This window comes from Leuresthes tenuis, unplaced genomic scaffold, assembly GCF_036924035.1.
Source record: "Leuresthes tenuis unplaced genomic scaffold, fLeuTen1.0.hap1 SCAF_22, whole genome shotgun sequence".
NCBI classification, from domain to species: Eukaryota; Metazoa; Chordata; class Actinopteri; order Atheriniformes; family Atherinopsidae; genus Leuresthes; species Leuresthes tenuis.
Window position 1 is genome coordinate 27,995,862 of NW_027325376.1, and position 23,273 is coordinate 28,019,134.

General features: G+C 42.4%; 1 protein-coding gene across 1 annotated transcript in view; it reads right to left on the reverse strand.

Moving 5' to 3' along the window:
- Window positions 1-339: 339 nt before the first annotated feature.
- LOC140281932 (SH3 domain and tetratricopeptide repeat-containing protein 1) overlaps window positions 340-23,273 on the reverse strand; it is a 33,667-nt gene continuing 10,733 nt past the window's right edge. Inside the window, exons 9-18 of the mRNA XM_072376446.1 lie at window positions 21,604-21,648; window positions 20,157-21,494; window positions 19,755-19,895; window positions 19,451-19,675; window positions 19,179-19,359; window positions 18,627-18,777; window positions 11,467-11,589; window positions 11,153-11,303; window positions 7,050-7,246; window positions 340-6,842 (exon numbers count right to left, since the gene is read on the reverse strand). Of these exons, the coding sequence (XP_072232547.1) occupies window positions 6,627-6,842; window positions 7,050-7,246; window positions 11,153-11,303; window positions 11,467-11,589; window positions 18,627-18,777; window positions 19,179-19,359; window positions 19,451-19,675; window positions 19,755-19,895; window positions 20,157-21,494; window positions 21,604-21,648 (2,768 nt within the window). The 3' untranslated portion in view covers window positions 340-6,626. The remainder of the gene's footprint in view (window positions 6,843-7,049; window positions 7,247-11,152; window positions 11,304-11,466; window positions 11,590-18,626; window positions 18,778-19,178; window positions 19,360-19,450; window positions 19,676-19,754; window positions 19,896-20,156; window positions 21,495-21,603; window positions 21,649-23,273) is intronic.

A 23,273-nucleotide genomic window follows, 5' to 3' on the forward strand; every position in this document is an offset into this window, starting at 1 on the left:
TGTTTTTCATTTATCTGTTCATTCTATTGTCATTTTTTATTTATTTATTTGCACAGTTAAAGTTACATAAAAAAAAATAGCAAAGATAACAAATAATGTAAAGTGCAGGGAGAGGCAGAAAACCCAAATGGGCTGATTTGAAGCCTCCGCCTTCAAATTTCAAATTACATAATTATAAGGAATAGAAAATTAACATATAAAGAATATTATAACTACATAAAGTAATAACAAATTGATAATAGAAAAAAACAAAAACATATGTATAACATCAACAACAAGTTATAACAACAATAGCAATGTAAAACAAGAAATATAAACATGATATAAAAGTGTGTTCCATGTATGACATAGAATTTAACAACAGTTAAATTGGTTTTTAAACATCTTTTGAAACATTTGATAGATAAGCAGTTCTTTGCCAGGTGGGAAAAGCCATTCCATCATTTAGAACCCCTATATTTGATAGCAAATTGACCTCTGCACGTAAGAAATTTTGGAGGATGAAGATCTAAAGATTGTCTGGTTGAATAAGAATGGATCTGTGAATTCAATTTAAAATAAGTCTTAAAATACACTGGAAAGTTTTCATGACTTGAATATACCTTATAAATAAAAACACATATTTGAGATATATTGATATCATGAATAGTAAGTATCTGCAGTTTCTGAAAAGAGGTACAGATGAGGCATGTGACTCAGTTCGGGTTGCCATCCTAACAAAACATTTCTGTAGGACTAAAATTCTGTGGAGTGTAGTAGGAAAAGTACTTGCCCAAACTATATTACAATATGAAGGATTTGGATCAATTAAACTATAATAAAGTGTAAGAAGATAATTTATGGTAACAAGATTACTAATCCTCCTAATTATACCGATAGATTTATGTATCTTTTTGCTAACCCAGTCAATTTGTGCTTTCCAACTCAAACTCTCATCAACAAAAATTCCCAGGAATCTTGTTGTTGAGACTTGAGGCATCTCAACAGACTGAATTGTAACATTACAAATGATCCTTAGAATAAGATTTTTTTAACCACAAAAAAAAAAAATCACATGGTTAGATTTTTGTATATTCAGAGATAACTTATTTAATCTGAACCAAGCACAGAACCCTGAGGACTTACTCTGGTGTGTGAGGAAGATTCTTCATTTACAATAACAAACTGGAATCTATGTTAGAAAAATTAACTAACAGACAACGGTATGAAACCAAGAAATCCCTCAGAGGCCTCAGAATTTTACTTGCAAGGGGAGAACAACACACGAACCTTCTCTCTGCAGATTCACAAGAGTTCTCCATTGAGTGGTTGCCTCCCTTGCTCTTTTATTAGGTGACACACACACACATTCATACAATCCTCTATATGCCCAGGTCTGGTATATCTCCTTAGTTTGGAGGAATCTCCTTATTTGGGGAGCTATAAAGATAACGATCAGTGGGGAGACAACATTCCTTCTTCGAACACAGTTCTCTTTGTCTCCCAACTTCTCCTTGTGAAGTTTTGATATGAAATGGCCTCTTTGGCTGTGACTTTTATTTAATGATAATAAGCAAACTTTTCTGACATTTCCCTCCTGTTTATCATTAATAAATGTCAACCTTCACATCAGTATCTTACAAGTCCTTTTAGCTTTCTGTAAGAACTTAATTTGTATTACAACCTTATCAATTTACACTCAAAAGGTTCTTCATTTTATTTCATCTAAACACAATTGTTGTCAGCTTCTTGGACAATGTGCGACATTGGATATAGGTCCGGATGATATTCTTCATCTTCTTCGTCCTCCTGGAGAAGCAACGCTCTGAACTCAGAAGGGTGTCCCTCTATGGTCTGGACCACCAACCTGGTACATAGAGAACGGAGACAAGGCACACAACAACACCCGCACAATACCAATATTGCAGTAAATACTGCTGCAGTCATCATAAGTGATAGAATCATGGCACGATATCTTCCAAACATATTCATCATGTTAGACCATATAGAAGTGTCAACTCCTGAATGCTCCTTCAATTCTTCAGATAGGACACTTTCGTTAAAGATCCGCCTGGTACTGTGTTCTTAGGTATCAGACGTTAGAACACGCTCCTCCTTTTTCAGCCAGGAAAGAAGGACTCAGACAGTTGAAAAGTTATATATTCTCCTGATTCTCCTGATGACACACATTCCATTTAGTTCCGAAGGTATGCACCTTCCCTGCTTCAGCAATATCCTTTGCTGCTTAACAGTGCCCTGATGGACCTGTTTTGTTTTCCCATTTCCCATAAGTCTCCCAACCTAAAATAGGTAGAACCACAAAGAGACTTATGACCAGTCCTGTTACCAACAACCACTTTGAACCTTTCTTTTTTTCTTCTTTTCCTCTCTTCTCTGGTGCTCTCTGCCTCTTGCCCTGCTAAGTGCTAGAGAGATGTCCCTGCTTCACCAGCGTTGAGTTTACCAGGATCTATACACCTGGTCCACTTTGTAGCTGGACTTCCCTCTCTAGCAGTCAGGGGAAGGCAAAGAGTACCTCTTGTGTATCCAAGTATCACGTCTCTCGACCTTGACAGCGGTTGAGGTGTTTGGATCTGGAATGGACCTTCCCAGCTCGGTTTGTTCCACACCTTCCTCTTTATCACCTTCGTGAAGACCCAGTCTCCGATATTAAGCTCTGCTCCAACCTGTAATGGCAAAGTCTCATTCGGAACATTATTATATTGACTTATATCTTCCGTTTCAAACATCCTTTTCAGATAACTTGCTAGAGTGTTGTTGGGGAAATTTAGTAATGCAGAGAGTCAGTTTATTCTCTTCTGAGGAGATAAGAGGCTTTTATAATAATATCTTGCAAAAGAGAACAACACAGTACAAAATACAGAGTTGCTCTGATTACTGAGGCAAAAACACAGTTATATTGCCCTCTTATCACGTCGTCTCTCTTTGGGTATAGTTGATTGTTCTTCTATCTTCCCTCCCCAACCATCAGTTGAGGTTACCCAGACACAGTCGTAAATACCAGCCTAACCCTGTCCCCCCTAAAGTGCAGCTATGCCATGATAACAAGCCCACCATTGTAAAGAGACATTTAAGAAAAACAAGGCAGGGTGGTACCTTGTAACTCGGTCATTTGCAGTTCATGCACAGTAACACTCAATACAATGCATATAAGAACTAATTTTCCATTGCAGTGTCATCATCCTCCTACTGGTGGCATGCAATTTAGCTAGGTATGGGATATAATATGGTCTTCCATACATTATTTCGAGTTAAAGATTGACCTTGTGTGGGAGTTATCCGCATGCTTAGCTGAACTAAGTCTATGCAATCAGTCCAGTTTCTCCCTGTTTCTTCCATTGCTTTCCTCAGTTTCAGCTTAATTGTTCCATTAGTTCTTTCCACTAGCCCTGATAACCACAATGGGTTTTTAAATTCATGCAGAAGTGATCCCCTAACTTTTGTATCACCGTATTCACAAAATGACTTCCATTATCACTCCTGATCCTTTGTGGAATCCCAAAAGTAGGTATTATTCTTTTGCATAAGGCTTTTGCTACTGTCAGGGCATCTGCTGAATAACATGGAAATATTTCTACCCATTTAGAAAATGCATCAATTATTACCAAACAGTACTTCTGGTTGTTACATTTGTTTAGTTCGATAAAATCCACGTGTATTTGTTGGAAAGGATACTCTGGTTTAGGGAATCGACCTCTTCGTGGTCTCATGTTTCCCTGTGTATTATGTTTCATGCAAATCTGACATTGTGCACAAAAGTTTTTTTGAATAAGTAGTAAAACCATTATGAGTATAATATTGTTCTATTATACTGTTCATCCCTCCTGTTGACACATGGCAAGGCCCATGTGCCACAATTGCTGCCCATTTATACATGGATTTTAGCAAGATTGGTTTTCCATCAACGGTCAGGTGTAGATGTCATCTTTCAAAATTGCTCCTTCATTGCACCACAGAGTTCTTTTGCTGTCTGGTGCTTGTTGTTGCATGTCTTTTAAAACATAATTTTCCATAGTCATAGTTAAAACGTCATTGCAGCTTCTTTTGCAGCTTTATCTACAAAATCATTTCCTTTGCTTATAAAGTCTGTTCCTTTTGCATGTGTTGCACATTTGCAAACCACAATAGCTTTTGGTAGTAATATTGCGTCCAGCAAATCTTGCAGCAGTTCTTTATGAGTTACTGGCTTTCAAGTGGAGCTTTGGTAGCCTCTGCTTCTGCTTGTACGCAGTGGGGTGTGGCCACCGGATCCAGTCTTTTAGAGAAATAAGCTATCGGCTTACTTTTGCTCACTTTATTTCCTGTGTCTGCTACATAATGTAATCTTGTTTGCATTTCTGTTGTGACTTTCCTGCCACTAGGTTGTCATCCACATACGCCAGTATCTAGCTACCTTGGGAGAGGAACAAATTCGGCTTAACAATTTGCTATAGCCTCTGCAAAGATAGTTGGTAAGTCCAAGGACCAGTGATAGTGTGGTTCCCCAGAGCCTTGTATAACAAGGGTCTCTGCATATTGACGTGCCAACATCTGCTGGGTATATGGCAATTTTCATTTTTGCCATAAAATCTCGTCCCAGTAGATTAAAGGGGCAGGCTGGGGAAAGCACCACTTGTCCCCAGGAACTTCCACCTTTTTCTGGAAAGTCTAACTTTATTTTGGTGGACATAGGTTTCTTTTGCACCGCTCCACCTGCTGATCTTACTAAAATGCTATCTTTAGATGTGGGGAACTAGTGGCAATCATCTCTCATCACAGTGCGGCATGCTCCTGAATTACATAAAAACACATATGATTTCCCTTGTACAAGTAAAGTAATTTGAGGCATGCTATCAGCCATTGTGCAGATATCCACTAAATCCAACATCTCATCCACCACTAGTGGTTCTTCCTTTCCATTTTCTGCACTCGGCTGCCCTCTGTCTAGTCATTGTTGTTTCTTTTTTTTCTTTTTTTATTAGGACAATCTCTGCTAAGATGTCCTAGCTTGCCACACAACCAACACTCTATATCTGAAAACCTTCCTCTTCCCCTTCCTCTGGTGAAACCTCGACCTCTTCCTCTTTCTCTGTCGTCCCAGCTTGGACCTTCCATATAAATGACATCTGCATCTCCTCCCAAATAATTATCACAGCTGTCTGCCACAAACACATCAGCTTTCTTTTCTCTATTCTTCTGCCCACTGCTCCAGTGTATATCTCCATGCATTTGTCTCTATGAGTGTGTGTGCATGTTAATGTGTGTGTTCATCCAGGTTGGCACCTGTTGAACATGCGGTTAATTGTGGAGGAGAGATTTCATGTATTTCCCTATACATGACAATAAATAAATCTAAATCTGGTCCTTTGACACCGACTCAGTTCATAAACTTTACAGACAGGATTTGTAGGCACAGGCAATAATCTGAGGGTTTCCAGTTTGGTAGATTTAGGAATATGTTTTCTTTTCTTTCTTGTTGGCTCAATCAAGCAAAATCCTCCAGCAGGTCCTGTAGTGGTTTGCAGCAGAGTGTAAAGCAGCGGGATAAGAATTAGAATCTCATCGCCTGAATTAGCATCTCATGGTCCTCAGTCGGAAAAGGGTAGATTTCCCATTCCTTGTTGGGAATGAGTCGCTGCTTCCTCTAAAGAGTGGCTGGGCTTAATCTTAGGGATAGTGTGAGGAGGTCTTTCGGGGAGCAGTAAAGGGGTTTCAGAAATGTCTTACTGGGATGAAGCATAAGGATAGAACCTGGCTATGCTTGATTATATATTTCATCTGATTTGGGAACATCTCTGTGTCTCCCCAAAGGAATTGGAGGAGATGGCTTGGGGGACCTCAGTAGACTGAGGACCTTGTGACTCGGACTCTGATAAGTGTCATATGGCTGAAAGGATTAAATGTTAAAGGCTACCAAGATGCAACTCAAAATCTGACTTCTTAGGAGCAGTGCAGGAGCAGTCATCGTATCCATTTAAATAAATAGCTGAATATTAGACTATAAAGCACCATTACCCTGATCACAGACGCAGTACTACAAAGGTGATGTCAAGAGGTAAAACAACGCTCTAAATTTATTACAAATCAAGCTTGACCAACACCTCTCCTAATGATTTTGAACAACAATATCTCAATATCTGAGAACACTTGGAAATTCAGAATATGGGTTCTGTCAGTAAAAAAACCCAATGAAAACTGTTAAACATGGATTAAACTTTTCCAACAGTTTTTACTCTGCATTTACCATCAACTGGGGATGTAACGTAAATAAAAAAATGCAAAGCTAAATTTGGAAATTTCCTATAATATTTAGGCTCAACGAAGAAAATGTGTTTGTATATTGTAGAACTAGAAGAGCAATTGGAGAGTGCAACCTTTGTTAAGATAATTGATGTGTCCTGCAGTTTTAATTCATGTCTGCAAAAGATTAATGCAATGAGTGCTTCACTAAACACTAATGTGAAGTCTTGAGCATACACATTTTGTAGTGCAATCAACAACTGTAATTTCAAGCTGTCCATGTGAAAATATATTTTTTCTTCTTTGCTCCAAAATAAAACATCAATTCAACCACCTGCTAAACACAATTTTCTTCACACATTGTTTCTCCTACTTTCCACCATTATTGTATTTGACATGCTGCTATGCTATTGATCTGATGAGATATTAATCCTTCTCACATTCAGCTCTGCAGCAAATCCTCTTGCCTTCTGGTAAAAAAAGAGGGAGAGCTCCCGATCTTTGAAGAAGTTGTGGTAAATGGTGGCAAGGCGAGTGCATAGCAGCAGCTGAGACCTCTTGTTGCCAAGATCCATGGCTGCAGCTAGAGCTAGGTGGTAGTATCCAGCAGCATCGAATGGGTCCTGTCGAGAACAACGCAAAATGTACTCTCCCTTCAAAAGACATTTTCTTCAGTCACTTTACATTGTATTGGAAGATTATTTTTACTATAATGATTGCATTTATGTTTCTGTTTGTGGTGTGTGTTGCTACTCACCACCATAAACACAAGATTTCAGTTATTTGAAACATAGAAAATAAAAATCCCTGTCTGTCATCTAATTCCTTACCTTCAGATCACAGAATACGATGTCTCCCAGTGTTTGGTACACCCTCAAATAGTACACTGTTTCCTCATCAAACTCCATAGGAGCTGGACAGTGGCTCAAAGTCTTCAGGTAATAATGCTCAGCCAGTTCATACCGTTCCATACAATGGTACAGCAAGGCCAGGCGGTGGTAGGCAACTCGTTCATTCAGATGCTCACCTGTATGTACAAACAAACACAAAAGTATTTCAAGCTGTCACTGGATCAGTAAGTTTCAGATTCAGTACAACATTAAGTAATTTTTCTATTTTTAGGGAAGACTGGCACATGTGTTTGTCTATTTTGGACATTAGTCCACATGTTTACAACGTTGGCTCACTGCAGCATCTACTGCTGGATTTAATATAAAGGAAAACATTAAAAGCATGTGATCATACTCATGTATCTAAAAAAAACAAGTAAATGAGTAAAAGTTTTAATTTGCTTTGCTGAACACATTCATGATTCCCTGAGCATGAAATTTCCTCTTGAAGAAAAAATGTCAGGGATATAAGGCTATTTCCTGGGGAACAACAAGAGAGATAAAGAGAGAGAGAGAGACAGAATGACATGAGAGAGGGGTGGGAGTCTTCAGGAAAGAAGAAGCTATTTCTGAGCCTGGTGGTCTTGCTCTGAATGCTCCTGAGCCGCCTGCCTGAGGGGAGGGGCTAAAACAGTCTGTGTGTGGGATGGGTGGAGTCCTTCACAATGCGGAGGGCCCTCCCCCTGCATCGTGATGTGTAGAGGTCCGAGGTGGTGGGAAGGCTGCTCCCCACACTCCTCTGTACAGCCTTTACCACCTTCTGCAGAGCCTTCCTCTCAGCAGCAATGCAGCTGCCGTGCCACACAGTGATGCAGGTGCAGAAGACACTTTCCACCACAAAGTGGTAGAAGCTCCTCAGAACTGAGCTCCCAAGTCCAGCCCTCTGCCGCTTCCTGAGGAAGTAGAGACGCTGGGCCTTCCTGACCAGACGGGAAGTGTTGACACTCCAGGTGACATCGCTGGATATATACACACCAAGGTACCTGAAGCTGGAGACCACTTTCACAGCTGCTCCTCCGATGCGCAGGGGAGGGAGAGGGTGCTTGTCCCTTCTGAAATCCACCACCATCTCCTTGGTCCTCTTCACATTGTTGCAGAGGTTGCTTTCTCTGCACCACTGCACCAGGTGTTCCACCTCCTCTCTTGGACTCATCATTGTTCATGATGCGTCCCACTACTGCTGTGTCATCCGCAAACTTCACAATATGACAGCTGGGATGTGTGAACAGGAGGGTGCTCAACACACAGCCCTGGGGCAAGCCAGTGCTGAGGGTGATGGAGGAGGAGATGGTGTTGTGGATCCTGACAGTCTGAGGTCTGTTGGTGAGGAAGTCCAGGACCCAGTTCCCCAGAGCTTCTGCACCAAGGTCCGTGGGATGATGGTGTTGAAGGCTGAGGAGAAATCCAGGAAGAGCAGGCGAACATAGGAGTTTCTGCTCTCCAGATGGGTGAGGGCTGTGTGGACCACCGATGAGATGGCATCATCAGTGGAGCGGTTCTTCCTGTAGGTGCAGTGATAGGGTCCACAGTGACGTCAATGGAGTCCTTGATGTGGGTCATGACCAGCCTCTCGAAGCACTTCATGACTACCAGGGTTAGGGCTACAGATCGGTAGTCATTTAGGCCTGTCACTGTGGAGCTCATGGGGACAGGGACAATACAATTGTGGCAGTCTTTAAGGAGGTGGGGACAGATGCCAGTGACAGTGAGGTGTTAAAGATGTCCGCCAACACCTCAGACAGCTGGTGTGCACAGTCCCTCAGTACCTGCCCTGGGATATTGTCGGGGCCTGGAGCTTTGTGGGGGTTGATTCCCTGGAGGGTCTTCCTCACATCTGCTGTGGTCACACTGAGGGGTGTGTCATGTAGCTCCTTCAATGCTTCGTTAGCATTAACACCCAGCAGGATGTAAAAAATGGTGACAATCACAGCGGTAAACTCCCGTGGCCGACATTTCACAGTCATAAGTTCTATTGCCTCAGAGCAGTTGCTTTTAACCAGTCCACAGTTTGTACACCAACTCTTATTCACGTACACACAGAGTCCTCCTCCCCGTGTTTTACACGACCAGTGGTCACGGTCCGCTCGGAAAAGTTGTAGTCCTTCATGCTTATGAATATGTTTTTCTCAGTTTTCAGTGTGTCTGTCAGGCTGTTTGTGTTTTGATATTTTCTTGTCTTGTGAACAAATGCAGTTTAATTAAGCTATATTTTGCATAGCATTTGAACACTTCCCAATAAGGTAGTAGAATAAGAGTGATCAGATTAAATAAAATATACATAAATAAAGGGGTTTGGCTGCCCTCTCGGTCTATATCCCATACCCCTCTCCCTTCTGGCTCCTGTACACAGCACACACTCACACATGAAGGGTTTTGGGGGCGTGTGTGTTCTGTGGGGTGTAGTGGATGGGGCCACGTAGGTGGTCTCATTGGCTTCACTCTGCAGTCCCCCGCCCCTGTTTTAATTACACCTTAGACATAACTACTTATCAAACACACACACACACACATTAGGTCTTGGGGGGTGGTTGCATGGAGTGGCATCTGGCGGGCGGGGCTCTTTGGCCCCAGAGGGCCGCGCTCCCAGTTCTACAAGGTTGGCAGCCCCTCAATTTTAATCGCTCACTATTAGAAAATATTGAAGAGCCGGAAGGGTGAGGTGGGGGGGGGGGTCTTCCCACACCACTGTTTCCTGGTTGCTGCCCAGGGCAGGAGGAGCCAGGAGGATGAATTATTCTGCTGGTTCGGGGTCTGTGGTGACTGGGGGCTGCTAGCCTCCTGGTGTGCCCGCTGCGCCACACCCCAGCGGAGTCGAGGGAGGGAGGACGTATGGATGTATGGGACGTGAAAGTGTGTGTGGTGATGACTGGGCCTGGGTCTGGGACTTGCTGCCATCTGGCCTGCTTGTGCTTCTCCCGATGGGGGGGCCGCGTTGCTTCTCCCCGCTGCTCGCGACTTCACCCACCTGTGGGCACGTCTTGACTCCCGGGACACTTGGCCAGGGGCGCTGGGGCAGGTGCTGGCCGACTGTGTGGCTGTCTGGGGCGCTTGGCCCTCCCTGGTATTGGGTGGGGCCTCTGCCGGGGGGTTTGGGGGCGCTCGGGCTCCTGGGGCCCGGGTCCGGTGCACGGCCCATGTCTGGGCGGCTGGGGCCTGGCGGGGTCGGTGGTCCTCTGCAGTCTTCTGGGTGGATGCGTGGTCGTCCCTGCGGTGGGCTTCCTGGGTTCTGTGCTCCATGGGGGCTGCTGGTGGCCTGGGTCTTGTGGCCCTCTCTGCCTGCTTCTGATTGCTGGTGGGGGGTGGGGGGCTGTGGATTGTGGCCCTGTACACTTATACACTCATAACTAAGCAGGGTTATCATGTAGGTCCTGTGCCATGGGTGTTGCATGTTCTCACACACACACACGCACACACACACACACACACACACACAACACACATTCATTAGCCCAGTAGCGTGCTCGCTAAGCAGTTGATGTCTTATACTGTGGTTTCAGGTCATCTATATCCACAGTTGTGTTGTATGTGATTGCTGCTACTTGTGCTTGTTTTTGTTTGTTTGTGTGTTTGTTTTTTCTCTGCTTGTCTGCTTTCAGGTGCTCCTGCAGGCTCTAAGGCTGGATTCCCAACAGAGGCTGTAAGAGCAGGTTGTCTGGTTTTTGTTTCTATTTTTGTCCTGTTTCCTCTTCTTTCCTCTTCTTCTTTCCTTGTCCCCCGGTCCGGTTCAGTTCTATTACATGTTATATATTGTATACAAAAATAAATAAATGGGCATCAAGGGGAGCTTTACATTTATTAAACTTCCCTTGGCAAAGCAAATCTGTTTGGCATAAAAGGTATTCAGACTACAATTCTGCTGCCATAATGCTGGACAGGACAAGGGGGAAAATATATATATATATTTTTAAATAATCTAAAAAAAACAATTAAAAAAATAAAGGGGTTTGTGTAATTTCATAGAATTTTACTGTAAAATAGTAGTGGTTTACCCAGAAAAAGTAACCAAATGACAAGAATGCGCAAAGCGTAGCAGAATTGCATACCCAGAGAGACACTGATGTCCACTGCAGTCTGAGCAAACTCTACCGCTTCTGCATACAACTTGAGACAGAGCATCACTTCAGTCAGCTTATTACACAACCTTAGCCTGGTACGAGTACTGTTGCTCTTCACCGCAATTGGCAGAGCACGGTCCTGCATGATGAAAAACAGAGATAAAAAGCACAATACATATTATTATTACAACACATTATAGAATTATTGCAACTCAGTTTACTTCACAGTTAAAAACAATAATATTCATTTTAACAAAACTGTCAGCAAATAGAGTCTCAGAGTCTTATTTTGGTCAGACAACCCTGTAGAAGGTGATAGCCTTGTCTCGGTCCTGGCAGCTGTTGAAGAATATGTCTCCTGCAGCTTCCAGAAGCTTTAGAATGAAGCTGGTATCTCCAGTGCTGAGAGCAACATCCTGGGCTGCCTAAAACACAAAACAGACTTTCAATGTAAATATTTGAATAAAAATGGGTTTTGGTTGGCTGCACGGTGGTTAGCACCGTCGTCTCACAGCAAGAGGGTTCCGGGTTCGAATCCCAGCTGGGAACTTACTGTGTGGAGTCTGCATGTTTTCCCTGTGTATGCGTGGGTGTCCAGGTAGTCCAGCTTCCTCCCACCACCCAAAAACATGCATGTAAGGTTAATTAGTGACTCTAAATTGTCCCTAGGAGTGAGTATGGATGGTTGTGTGTCTCGTTTGTCTCTGTGTGGTCCTGTGATGTTCTGGTGACCTGTCCAGGGTGTACCCTGCCTCTCGCCCATTGACAGCTGGGATAGGCTCCAGGCCCCCCGCGACCCTAAATTGGATTAAGCGGGTATAGAAAATGGATGGTTTTTGGTTGGTAATATTAGGTAGAATAAGTGACCACTGCTGTATGTTTGTCCATTAGAAAATTATGTAAAAAAAAGAAACATCCCAGATCAAGACAAGTGCAAACAAAATAAAACTGTGCATTACTGCATTACGTTTGGATGATAGAGGAGGCTTAACATGCAGCGTGGTCTGGGTGTATCTGAGGGATCCTGCTTTTGTTGTTGGCGAGTGCGCCTGCAGTTATAAAACGAATAAACGATTATTAGACTAAAATATTTAAATATATTTAATATGATATTAATAGCCTATAACATTGAAATATTACCGTTTGTAGATGATACGCCATGTTTGTAGTCGAGCTGTGATATGCAAACTGTTGTTTGCAAATTTTGCATTCGACTTTTTTCCCGCCATCTATTTCAATTAAAATTAAAATTCTGCCACACTGCCGATGTTTTTGACATGGATGGTAGAGGAGGACTCACTGTAAATGCTCAAAATAAAAATAACCACCGGATGTTGAAGAACTACCTGTCTCCAGTGGGTTGGGCTAATCCAAAATAGTGAAAACAAGGGGGGTGTTCTCTGAAGACAGACTGTTACCTTTGAAACAGAGGTGCTCTGAAAACACCCCCATTAGCACTTGGTACTTTCCTCCTGATGAAATTAACCATAGACTGTATGAAATTAACATGGCAAAAAATTGACCAATCAGAATTGTGGTCAACCCAGAATGTATCGACCAATAAGTTGACCAGACGACTAGGACTTTACAGCCCTAGATGAAAGGCAGGGTGAAAACTGAGGGAGTTAGCTAGTTTTGAAGGGGGGTTCCATGTCTCCATGAATAACTATCAAAAAGTGAGATCAAGTGAGAATCTGAACTTTTAAGGTTTCAGATTACAAAGAATAACCTCTATTCAATGGACATTAGTTAGGAGACAGCGAGATCATTTTCTGGGCTAGCAGAGTTGTGAAAGCTAAATCCTGCCAAGCTGCAACAAGTTAACATAAGGGGGCGGTCAAAAATATCTAAAAACAAATTGGGAAGAATGTTGACAACTGGGTGTAGGAACAAAACTAATGACTGGTAAGAGACTGAATTAATTCATTGCTGGTATTACTAACCATAAGTTCAATTCGGGCTAGATCTTGCATTCATATTGTGAATTCTGGCAGCTCTCTGCATTGACTTAAGCTATGGCATGTAGAGAACAAATTCATCTAATTTAAGTCCGTTATCGATTGCAAACTAAGTTTTTTTTCATGTTCAGGTCACATTTCCATGTTGTCTTTATGAGCGTGAGAGATACATATAAAACTGGTTTCTAGGACTGCCTTCTTGCACCTTCATAATATTGTTAAAATCAGGAACATCCTGTCTCAGGGTGATGCAGAGAAACTAGTTCATGCATTTGTTACTTCAAGATTGGACTACTGTAATTCCTTATTATTGGGCTGTCCCACATATTCTCTGAAAAGCCTCCAGCTGATCCAAAATGCTGCAGCCAGAGTTCTGATGAGAACTAACAGGAGAGATCATGTTTCTCCAGTTTTAGCTTCTCTTCATTGGCTCCCTGTTAAATTCAGAATTCTTCTCCTCACATATAAAGCTCTTAATGACCGAGCTCCATCATATCTTAAAGATCTCATTGTAAGATATTTTCCTAACAGAGCACTTCGCTCCCAAACTGCAGGTTTACTTGTTGTTCCCAGAGTTTCTAAAAGTAGAATGGGAGGCAGAGCCTTCAGTTATCAGGCCCCTCTCTTGTGGAACAAACTGCCAGTAAATGTCCAGGAAGCAGACACACTTTCCACTTTTAAGATTAGGCTTAAAACTTTCCTTTTTAATAAAGCTTATAGTTAGGGATGGCTCAGATGATCCTGAAACATCCCATAGTTAAGCTGCTATAGGCTTAGACTGCTGGGGGACCTCGTCTGTCACACCTTTCCTCACTTTGCTCTCTTTTTCCCCCTGTTTAATTTCTCAAATGATATTATGTATATGTGACATTATTGTGGTGTTTCCCTGTTCCAACAGGTATCCTTTGAATGGTGTTCCAGTGTTTGTCGTCCTCTCTTTTTTGTCCTCTCAACCCCCAGCTGGTCGAGGCGGACAGCCAACCTTCCTGAGTCTGGTTCTGCCAGAGGTTTCTTCCTGTTAAAAGGGAGTAATTTCTCTCCACAGTCGCCTTCGGCACGCTCAGGATGTGAGATTGGATTGAAGATAAGTTTCTGCTGGTTTCCTTAGCTCAGATATTGTTTTTGAATTGGCTCTATATGAATGAATTGGACTGTTTTGAAATTAATTAATTGGATTTGATTGGATTATGATTACAATGAATTGAACTCCAATTGGCTTGAATAGGACTATATTATTTAAGTGCCGTGAGATGGCATTTGTCATAAAACTGAATTTAATTGAATATCAGATATTTATCTGTTGAAACATCCAGGCATCAGAAAGTCAGAGAGAATAAAAAAAGAGAATCTTGACTAACAGAATCAGCAGATAAATCTGCTTTGCTTTTAACAAGTGGTGCTGTAATCCAGGACGTTGGCTTATTAGCTGTAAATTTACGTCTAAATCATCTACAGAGAGAGTTCACCTGTGTTATTCTTTTTTTAATATTATCTGACACTGTCTGCGATGGCATTGCAGACACATCCCAACTCATTCATGGTAATTTCTAGAGATTTCAACAACCTTTCCTCTCTGTTACACTTTCAACATTTCAAGAGTTTGTCCACTGCTCCACCAGAGAAAAAAAATCTATGCAAATGTAAGAGATGGATACCACCACTTTGCCCATCATCTATTAAGAAATTCAGACCACAATCTGATTACACCCCCCCGGACATTTTTAGAGACCACGTGGATTCCAATTCGATTCATACACAGAAGTACAGATTCGTAGGATCCCACACAGAGGACCCCACCTGGTCAGCCAATACAACAGTCGTAGTAAAGAAGGCCCAGCAGTGACTCCACTTCGAGAGTGTGCCGGCATACTCTTAATACAGTAAGTATACCAGCTGCTCTTCTGGTGACAGGAAAAAGCTGAAAAGAGGGGCAAGTTTAGCAGCCTTTCTTGTATGACAACAACAGCTATCGATGCCTTTCTAGAGCAAAAAAGATCATCAATGACCATCCTAGACACCAGTTCAGCTTGCTGCCCTATGATAGGGAGGATATAGAAGTATTCAAGCAAGAACTAAGAGACTAAATAGCATCTTGTTGCCGTGGGCTATCAGATCCCTCAATCCCCACACAAGACAATAAAAACCTGACACAATCACTCAGTGCAATATTATAATGTGCAATATCCTGTTGTTGTATTGTCCATATTGTTCTACTGTTGATGTTTACAACCACTCCATATTCGTTTTGTTTTTACTGATTATTTATTAAATCTGTTTTACACATTGATGATGCCAGATGATGGTGAAATCAATGCCATGGCTAAGTGTGTGACAGACTACCTAAGCTTCAGTGTAGACAATATTATCCTCACAAGGACAGTCATGTGCTTCCCCAATAACAAACCCTGGATCACCATACATCAATTATCTTCTGCTTATCTGAGGTTGGGTCGCAGATGCAACAGGTTGAGGAAGGTTACATTCTCCAGCTCCTATTGGGGGATCCCAAGGTGTTCTGAGGGCAGATGGGCTAAATAATCTCGTCAGCGTATTCTGAGTTTACCCAAGGACCCTCTTGGGTGGATGTGCCCAAAAAAACCTCCAAAGAGGCGAATCGGGAGGCATCCTAATCAGATGCCTGCTGACTCAGCTGACTCCTTTCAATGCAGAGGAGCATCTTGGAGTTCTACTCCTAGGCTACCTCCAGATGGTCACACTCATCACCCTATCTCTAAGGTTAAGCCCAGCCACCCTCCGAAGGAAGCTCGAATTACGTTATAAATATACAAGTGGCGAGCCTGCTGAGGTCTCTTCTACGTTGTGCTCTCCAGTCACCTCACCACCTCCTTGTCTCCTCGTTGCCTTCATTAAAGCCATCATCTCGGAAAAGACACTCCAGAGGCAAGGTTTCCAAAGCTGTCCAATCTCCTGTCCCTCCAGCCTACAGATCTTCAATCTCCTGTCCTCCCGGCCTACATATTTCCAATCTCTTGTGCCACGGCCTACAGAGCTCTAATCTTCAGATCACCAAATTCTGCCACGTTCTTCTCCTGGGTACCAGTCCTTAGCGCTTCAGTCTCCAGATTACCTGTCTTTAGAACTTCAGTCTCTGTGTGTGGCCGCCCTCAGAGCTTCAGTCCATGCTGCCTGTATTGGCAGATGCTGCGTCTCTACCGTATTAGTCCCAGCTTCTCCATCGTTGGACGTCTTGCAGTCCCTGAGAGGTGGCCTGCCCTTTCACTGATTCCGCCTGTCCTGGTGGTTTTGCCTTCCCTTTTATTTGGTCTTGTCTGTTCTGCCGGCCACCACCTCTCCGGTTCTGTCTCCCCAGTCCCCACGGAGGCTCTCTGTCTCACTGGTTCTTCCGGCCTACTGACTTTGACCTGAGTACCTGTTTATGTTTATGTATTTAGCGTCTGCTAAGGGGTCTTGCCTAAGGACCCCTACTGGAGATAGTACCTTTCATACAGGGGATTTGAACCCAGATCTCCCACAGGAAAGGTGGCAATCATACCACTACACAAACTTTTGTTAACCCTTTAAGCGCCACGGTCGATTTAAGTCGACAAGGTGGCGCCTTGAATAAAATGGCCCATTGTGGCAAAAATAACGTCATATTTTGTTCCTACTCTCCACTTCTGGTTATCAGACATGTCACGCTTCACCTCTAACGCAAAAAACGTCATCCTTCTATCTAAAATTTTTGCGCTACAACAAGTTGAATCAGTACGAGTTCTTCACCAAGCGAGTACACCATTGAGCAACAGCAGCAGAGCAATATAGTCAGCATATAGTCAGTATTTATTTCCAATAATCGCACAATGTCCACAAAAAAGTTTACCTGCAAATAAGCGCTGGATCTTCTATTCGTTAATCCTGATTCTGAAAGGAAAATCTACCTTCAGAAGATGACAGTCAGCTGTTATCTAGTCCCGGCGCTAGTTCCCGCCCCGCGTCCCTGCCTCATCAGCAGTCGAACAAAGTGTTTCCCTACACCAAACACTAACTTCAGATCCTTTGCCCAACAATGTTGAAGTGGTCGAAGTGTCAGTGGGAGAGCTGTGGGAAAACGTAGCGGTGCAGTTCATGCAGACGCAGCCATGCTGTCTGTTCACTGACCAGAGCGTGTTGGCGCACTTGGTGGAGACATGACAGGAGCGCATTTAGAGGCAGACGCGCTGTCTCACAGTGCAGAGCCAAGTCAGCCAACATGCGTCTCACTAAGCCAGGTTATGGACATGCAGGCTTTGAGTATTTGACTGATGGGGTGGGGTACCAAAATTGGATAAGGCCATTTGATGAAACAGTTGGATATCAGGGGGACAGAGAATTATCCAATGCTGATTCGACCCTAGATTTTTTGTCACTTTTTCTCAATAATGATTTCTGGAATTTGACTGTAGAAACAAATCGGTTTTCAGCCTCCCATGAAATCAAGCCACATTCAATCAGGCCAAAACACACTACCAGTGGATACAGATGAATAAATACACCTGTGTGTGTTGATGATTATAATTCATTCATGGGGTGCGTTGACACTGCAGATCAAAGAATGAAGATCTAACTCTTTCCCCACAGATCAAGAAAGTGGTATAACAGAATTTTCCATGCTATTCCTAGCATAAGTATGGTGAATGCTCACATAATTTACTGAAGCTGTATTCCGGCTCCTCACAAGTCTCTGAAGGTCTTTGTGCAAGACGTGGTAACTGGTTTACTGGAAGGCTACTCCAGGAAAGAGAGCCATAAAAGGAGGAAGAAGTCATCTGGAGAAATTCCACAGAGACTCACAGAACATCACTTTCTGTATCAGGCTGATGACCACCCAGATTGTGTCGTATGTTCTGATCAAACCCGGCCTAAAGGCCGCCGTCAGACAAAATACAGGTGTAGGCAGTGTGGGGTGAGTCTTTGTGTGGTACCATACAATGAGAGGTATCACACCATAAAAAACTACAAACAGTGTCACCTGGATGGATAAGCATAGGCCAATGTTGACCTCTGCAGGCAAACGTGAGGTTATCGCTCATGTGCATCTTTTCAGCCATTTATTAGAAAAAAATTACAGTTTTGGTTAGACTCTTTGCTATTTCCCTGAACATTTTGCATTGTTTAGCACATTGAATATAGAATATTGACTATAGCACAGAGATTAATAGGGACATATTTGGGGAAAAAGGCTGCATTTCATCATTGAAACATGAAAATTTCATAAAAATTCTATAATCCAAGATGGTCGCCACCCCGTGACGTCATAATATTCAAAATAGATGTGTAAATTTGCTTCCTACATAACCTTTGGGTCGTCCTTAACATTTATCTAATTTACAGAAAGTCTCTATCTCCTATCAGTTTTAAGATATAGCCTTTTGAAATGTATTTGTCAAAATCAAGGATTTTAGAAAAAAAAACTCTGGCGCCTAAAGGGTTCAAGTCCTAGCTCAAAAAGATCAAAAAGACTTCCCTCATATTTAAAGATGAAACTGATAAAACTGGTCTCTGACCTGAACATAGATATCCACAAGTTCAGTTTGGCCGAGTAGATGGTAGATCTTCCCCGCTTTGAGCCAGCCGTATGCTTCCTTTTCTTTGCAGCCCAGGTCAATGAAGATACCTAGACTACACTTTGTGAAGTCAAGAGCAGCCCGGTATGCCCTAAAAAAACATTTAGACACTTTATGACTGTAGCTTGTTAAATAATCTCTGCACAGAAAAACACAAGAGGTCAAAGCTAAAGCTGTAAATTATTATTATATTCGAGTCAGTTGGGTCAAAAACTGCTTTTTTTCCTCATTGATTACTGTGCCTTATGTGGTTTGCTTTAATATTTGTCTAAACATGTGTTTACTTTTTTATTTCTGTTGGACTCCCTTGGATATCCATTAATCAGTGGATCAGGAGAAAGTTTATACAAAGCTTAGTGAAAAAGAGTTGCCTTTAATGCTTACATTTGTGCCGATTATGCACTGAGACAAATCTAAATATTATTTTGCTAATGTAAATGAAAAGACAATCTAATTGTATATCAAACATATTCCAGCTCCACATGCACACACCTTTGTGTGCTCAGACTAAGGTAGAGCTGGCTGATGGCTTCCAGTGTGTCTCCCTCCTGCCTTCTGTCTCCTGTGCATCTCAACAAGTGAACCTGGTGCTGGCTGTAAATGATGCACTGTGCCTGGTCTGGACTCTCATGCCCATATAGATGACACAGGTGTCTGGTTGCACTAAGCTGGCCTGGACGAAAATCACATAGCAAAAACAAAAACACTATGTTAATACTGAATGTAAGGGCAAACACAAGCAACAGCTTGACTTACACACTTACTATCTAACAGGTTTGCTTTGGTAGCTAGCAGCAGAGCCCACTCGTAGCATCCTTTCCCATAGTCCAACTGCTGCTGCTTCACATAGTGCTGTCCCAGCTTTAGCAGCACTGTGATGAAGTTTGCCTCATGGCCTTCTTCACTGATCGCAGAGAAGAGCTGCACAGCCTGAAGCAGGTGCCTCTGTGCCTCTAATCTTTTAGCTCCAGCCTTCAGACACAGCAGCCCTTTGTAAAGATGAAAAGCCATAGTCGCATCACAATATTTCAACTAAACAATGCCGTAGTGAAGGATATATAATCTTACCAAGGTTAGCTTGAGCTACAGCCCTGTTTGGCATGTCTTCATAATCTTGGCAAATGTCAGCAGCAGCCTGGTAGCTCTCTGCTGCCCCCTGGTGGTCACCCATGCATCGAAGCGCCACACCGCGCATGTTGAGTACCACCCCTTTGTATTAAATTCAACACATTTACTTCAAAAGTGAAAGTGAAATCACTTCATCTTAACTTAGGTGTCCGTTTATATCTATGAAATAAGTCAGCTTTGTGGTTTCAAGAGTTCAAACATACAACTACAGCCCTCATTAATACCAAGTTGTTGTCACAGTCTTAACACTAGCTTTGTTGTTTAATTAACTAGCTGCTGTCTGCAAATACACAGATAGATAGATAGATACATATATAGATAGAGAGATGGATACCCACTAACCTTCCTGAACGGATGTGCAGTGCTTCAGCATGGAAGCTTGGACTGTGTCCAGTATATCCAAAGCAGTATGGGGCTGGTTGTTGTAAATGTTGAGCCATGCCAACCAGATGAGTGCACTGTTTTTTTCTGGAACTGAGACAGGTACTTGCTCTGAAGATGAATTGTTGCTGATGAGAGAATACATATAGTGGATGGCATGTTTAACCATTTTGTACTTGTAAAAGAGTTGGCATAGACTAAGTGTGAGCTGATGCCTCAACACAGGGTAACGGGCACCTCCTTCTCCTTGGACCTTGGTAAAAGACAGGGCTTGCTGTAAATATGGAGCAACTACAGGCAGAATAGAGGTCTCCTCATCTGTGCTCCCATCATGTTTGTTGACATTGTCCAAAACTAAGAGCATACTGCCAAGGCTGTCAGACAGAGTGGCAGATGGCTGCAGAGAAGCTCTCTTAGCAGAACTTACACTGAGATGGGGAAGTTGGAGTTTGCTGTAAAGCTCTCCCAAAGTCAGGTATACATAACTGGGAGAGATGCTCCATCTTCTTTGTGCCTCTTCACAAACAACAAGTAGTCTTTCAAGATAAGGAACAACTAGACCCCTCTCTGCACGGATCCAGTGGTGTTTTGCCAATAGGTAACAAGCCCGGGCCTCTGCTCTTTTGTTGTGTGAGAGAACAGCTTTCTTGAGGATGTATTTAAGAACAGAGTTGTCCTCCAAGCTTTTAAAGCAATCTGGAATTCCAAGTAGCAAGGCAACAAGCCGATCTCTAATATTAAAGAAACTTTCTTTGTTTTTCTGCAAAACGTATATGGCTGCCAGGTTGGAGTAGATACTGGCCAACAACCTGAGATCTGTGAAGCCCTCCCGTGGAACGCAGAGGGACTCTTCAAAGTAAACTCGGGCTTGGCTGAACTTTGACTTTCCAGCACAGAGTTTACCCAACAAGAAGCACAAACGAGTCTGTGTCCAAAAGAGACGTCTTTTCCTAGCTGTTTCCCTGGCAGCGCTAAGAAAGGCAATCAGCTCATCCTCATCAGAGTGACCTGCAAACATGGGGCAGGTGAGTAGTTCAGAACTCTGTCCGTACAGAATGCCAAAGTCTGCATTGTAGTCTTGTCCTTCGAAGAAAGAGAGGAGGGGAATGAAATTCTCTGAGCTGTCCTTTCCCTCGACAAGTGGTCGGACAGTGAAACAGGGCAAACTTTGACATTTTGAGTCCTCAGAAGTCTCATTCTTGGTCACGATGGAATTAGGTGATGTATATTTTTCTTGAGCAAGAATCCTCTGGATATTTTTTTTCAGTTCAGTCTGATGAGCATCGCTAGAAGAGCTGACTGCAAAAGAAAAATGAGAGAATAAATATATGCTGACATACAGAGGGGACAAGATACACTCACACACTCATAAAACAACGGACATGATACATCGGGAGCAAATACTTACCCATAGCTGATGTATTCTTTTCAGAGTCCTGGCACGCAATCATATCTAATATTAGACAGGAAAAGGTACAAGAGAGTAAAATGAGACATCATTTAGTAAGCTCATTAAATCTGTGAAGAGAAAACTCCAATCCAATGGCTCCTATGAAATATCATGAAACACATTTTACAGCTATAGAGTATTATGTAGTTAAAGCTAATAGCTATAACCTGAAGAATAACACGCAGGCTTTATTGCTTCCCCTTGGTGGCAAATCACAAGGGGGAATATTCCCTGAGAAGTGATATGAATAGACCCATCAAAACACAAAATCAACTACTGTGCCTGGAATTTGAGTCTTACAATGATGGAAACAGTTTTTGCTTTGTTAAAGTGAAGTGACTTTGTCAGGTAGGATAGTTATCCCAACAACTTGCACTGCAGTAGACTTCGGTGGGTCGTACAATACTTTGTAACTGTTTTGGATGGCACTGGCCAACAATGTTCCCAGAACACTGTTCCAATGCTCTGGAACTCCCCCCACCCACACATAAGACAGTCAGACTCCATCACATAGTTCAAGCCTCAACTCAAACTCACCCGTTCAAACTGGAATACTCTCTGTAACTGGACCCAGTGCACTTTACTTGTTTTTATGTTGATGATCTCTTTTAATGTTGTTTCTATCGTTCATGCTTTTATCTTTTATCTTTTTTGTAAGGTGACCTTGGGTGACTTGAAAGGCACCTCCAAATAAAATGTATCATTAATGATACATTTTATAAAATGGGAGGTAGAGCCTTCAGTTATCAGGCCCCTCTCTTGTGGAATAAGCTGCCAGTAAATGTCCGGGAAGCAGACACCCTTTCCACTTTTAAGATTAGGCTTAAAACTTTCCTTTTTGATAAAGCTTATAGTTATGGATGGCTCAAGGTGATCCTGAAACATCCCATAGTTAAGCTGCTATAGGCTTAGACTGCTGGGGGACCTCATCTGTCACACCTTTCCTCACTTTTCTCTTTTTTTCCCCCTGTTTAATTTCTCAAATGATTTTATGTACATGTGACATAATTGTGGTCATTAACTTGTGTTTCCCTGTTCCAACAGATATCCTTTGAATGGCGTTATGGTGGTTTTCCCCCCTCTTTTCTGTCTTCTCAAACCCCAGCTGGTGGAGGCGGATGGCCACCCTTCCTGAGTCTGGTTCTGCCAGAGGTTTCTTCCTGTTAAATGGGAGTCGTTCCTTTCCACAGTCGCCACAGGCTCGCTCAGGACGGGAGATTGGACTGAAGACAAGTTTCAGTGCAATCTGTTGGTTTCCTTAGCTAGGATATTAATTTTTGAATTGGCTCTATATGAATTAATTGGATTATGATTACAATGAATTGAATTCCAATTGGTTTGAATTGGACTATATTACTTAAGTGCCTTGAGATGACAATTGTTGTAATCTGGCGCTATATAAATAAAATTGAATTGAATGATATTATCTCTCTAATATGAACGAGAATCTTCTGTTTTCAAATCAATGACACACAACATATTTTGTCATTTAGTATGGATAGCTTGCCAAATGTATTTGTATATGTAATCTCAAGTTTAATTATCTGTCAGAAAACATAATTCAATTCAATTCAGTTCAATGCAATTACACTCAATTCAACTTTATCAGTCACTGAAGGCAAATTATA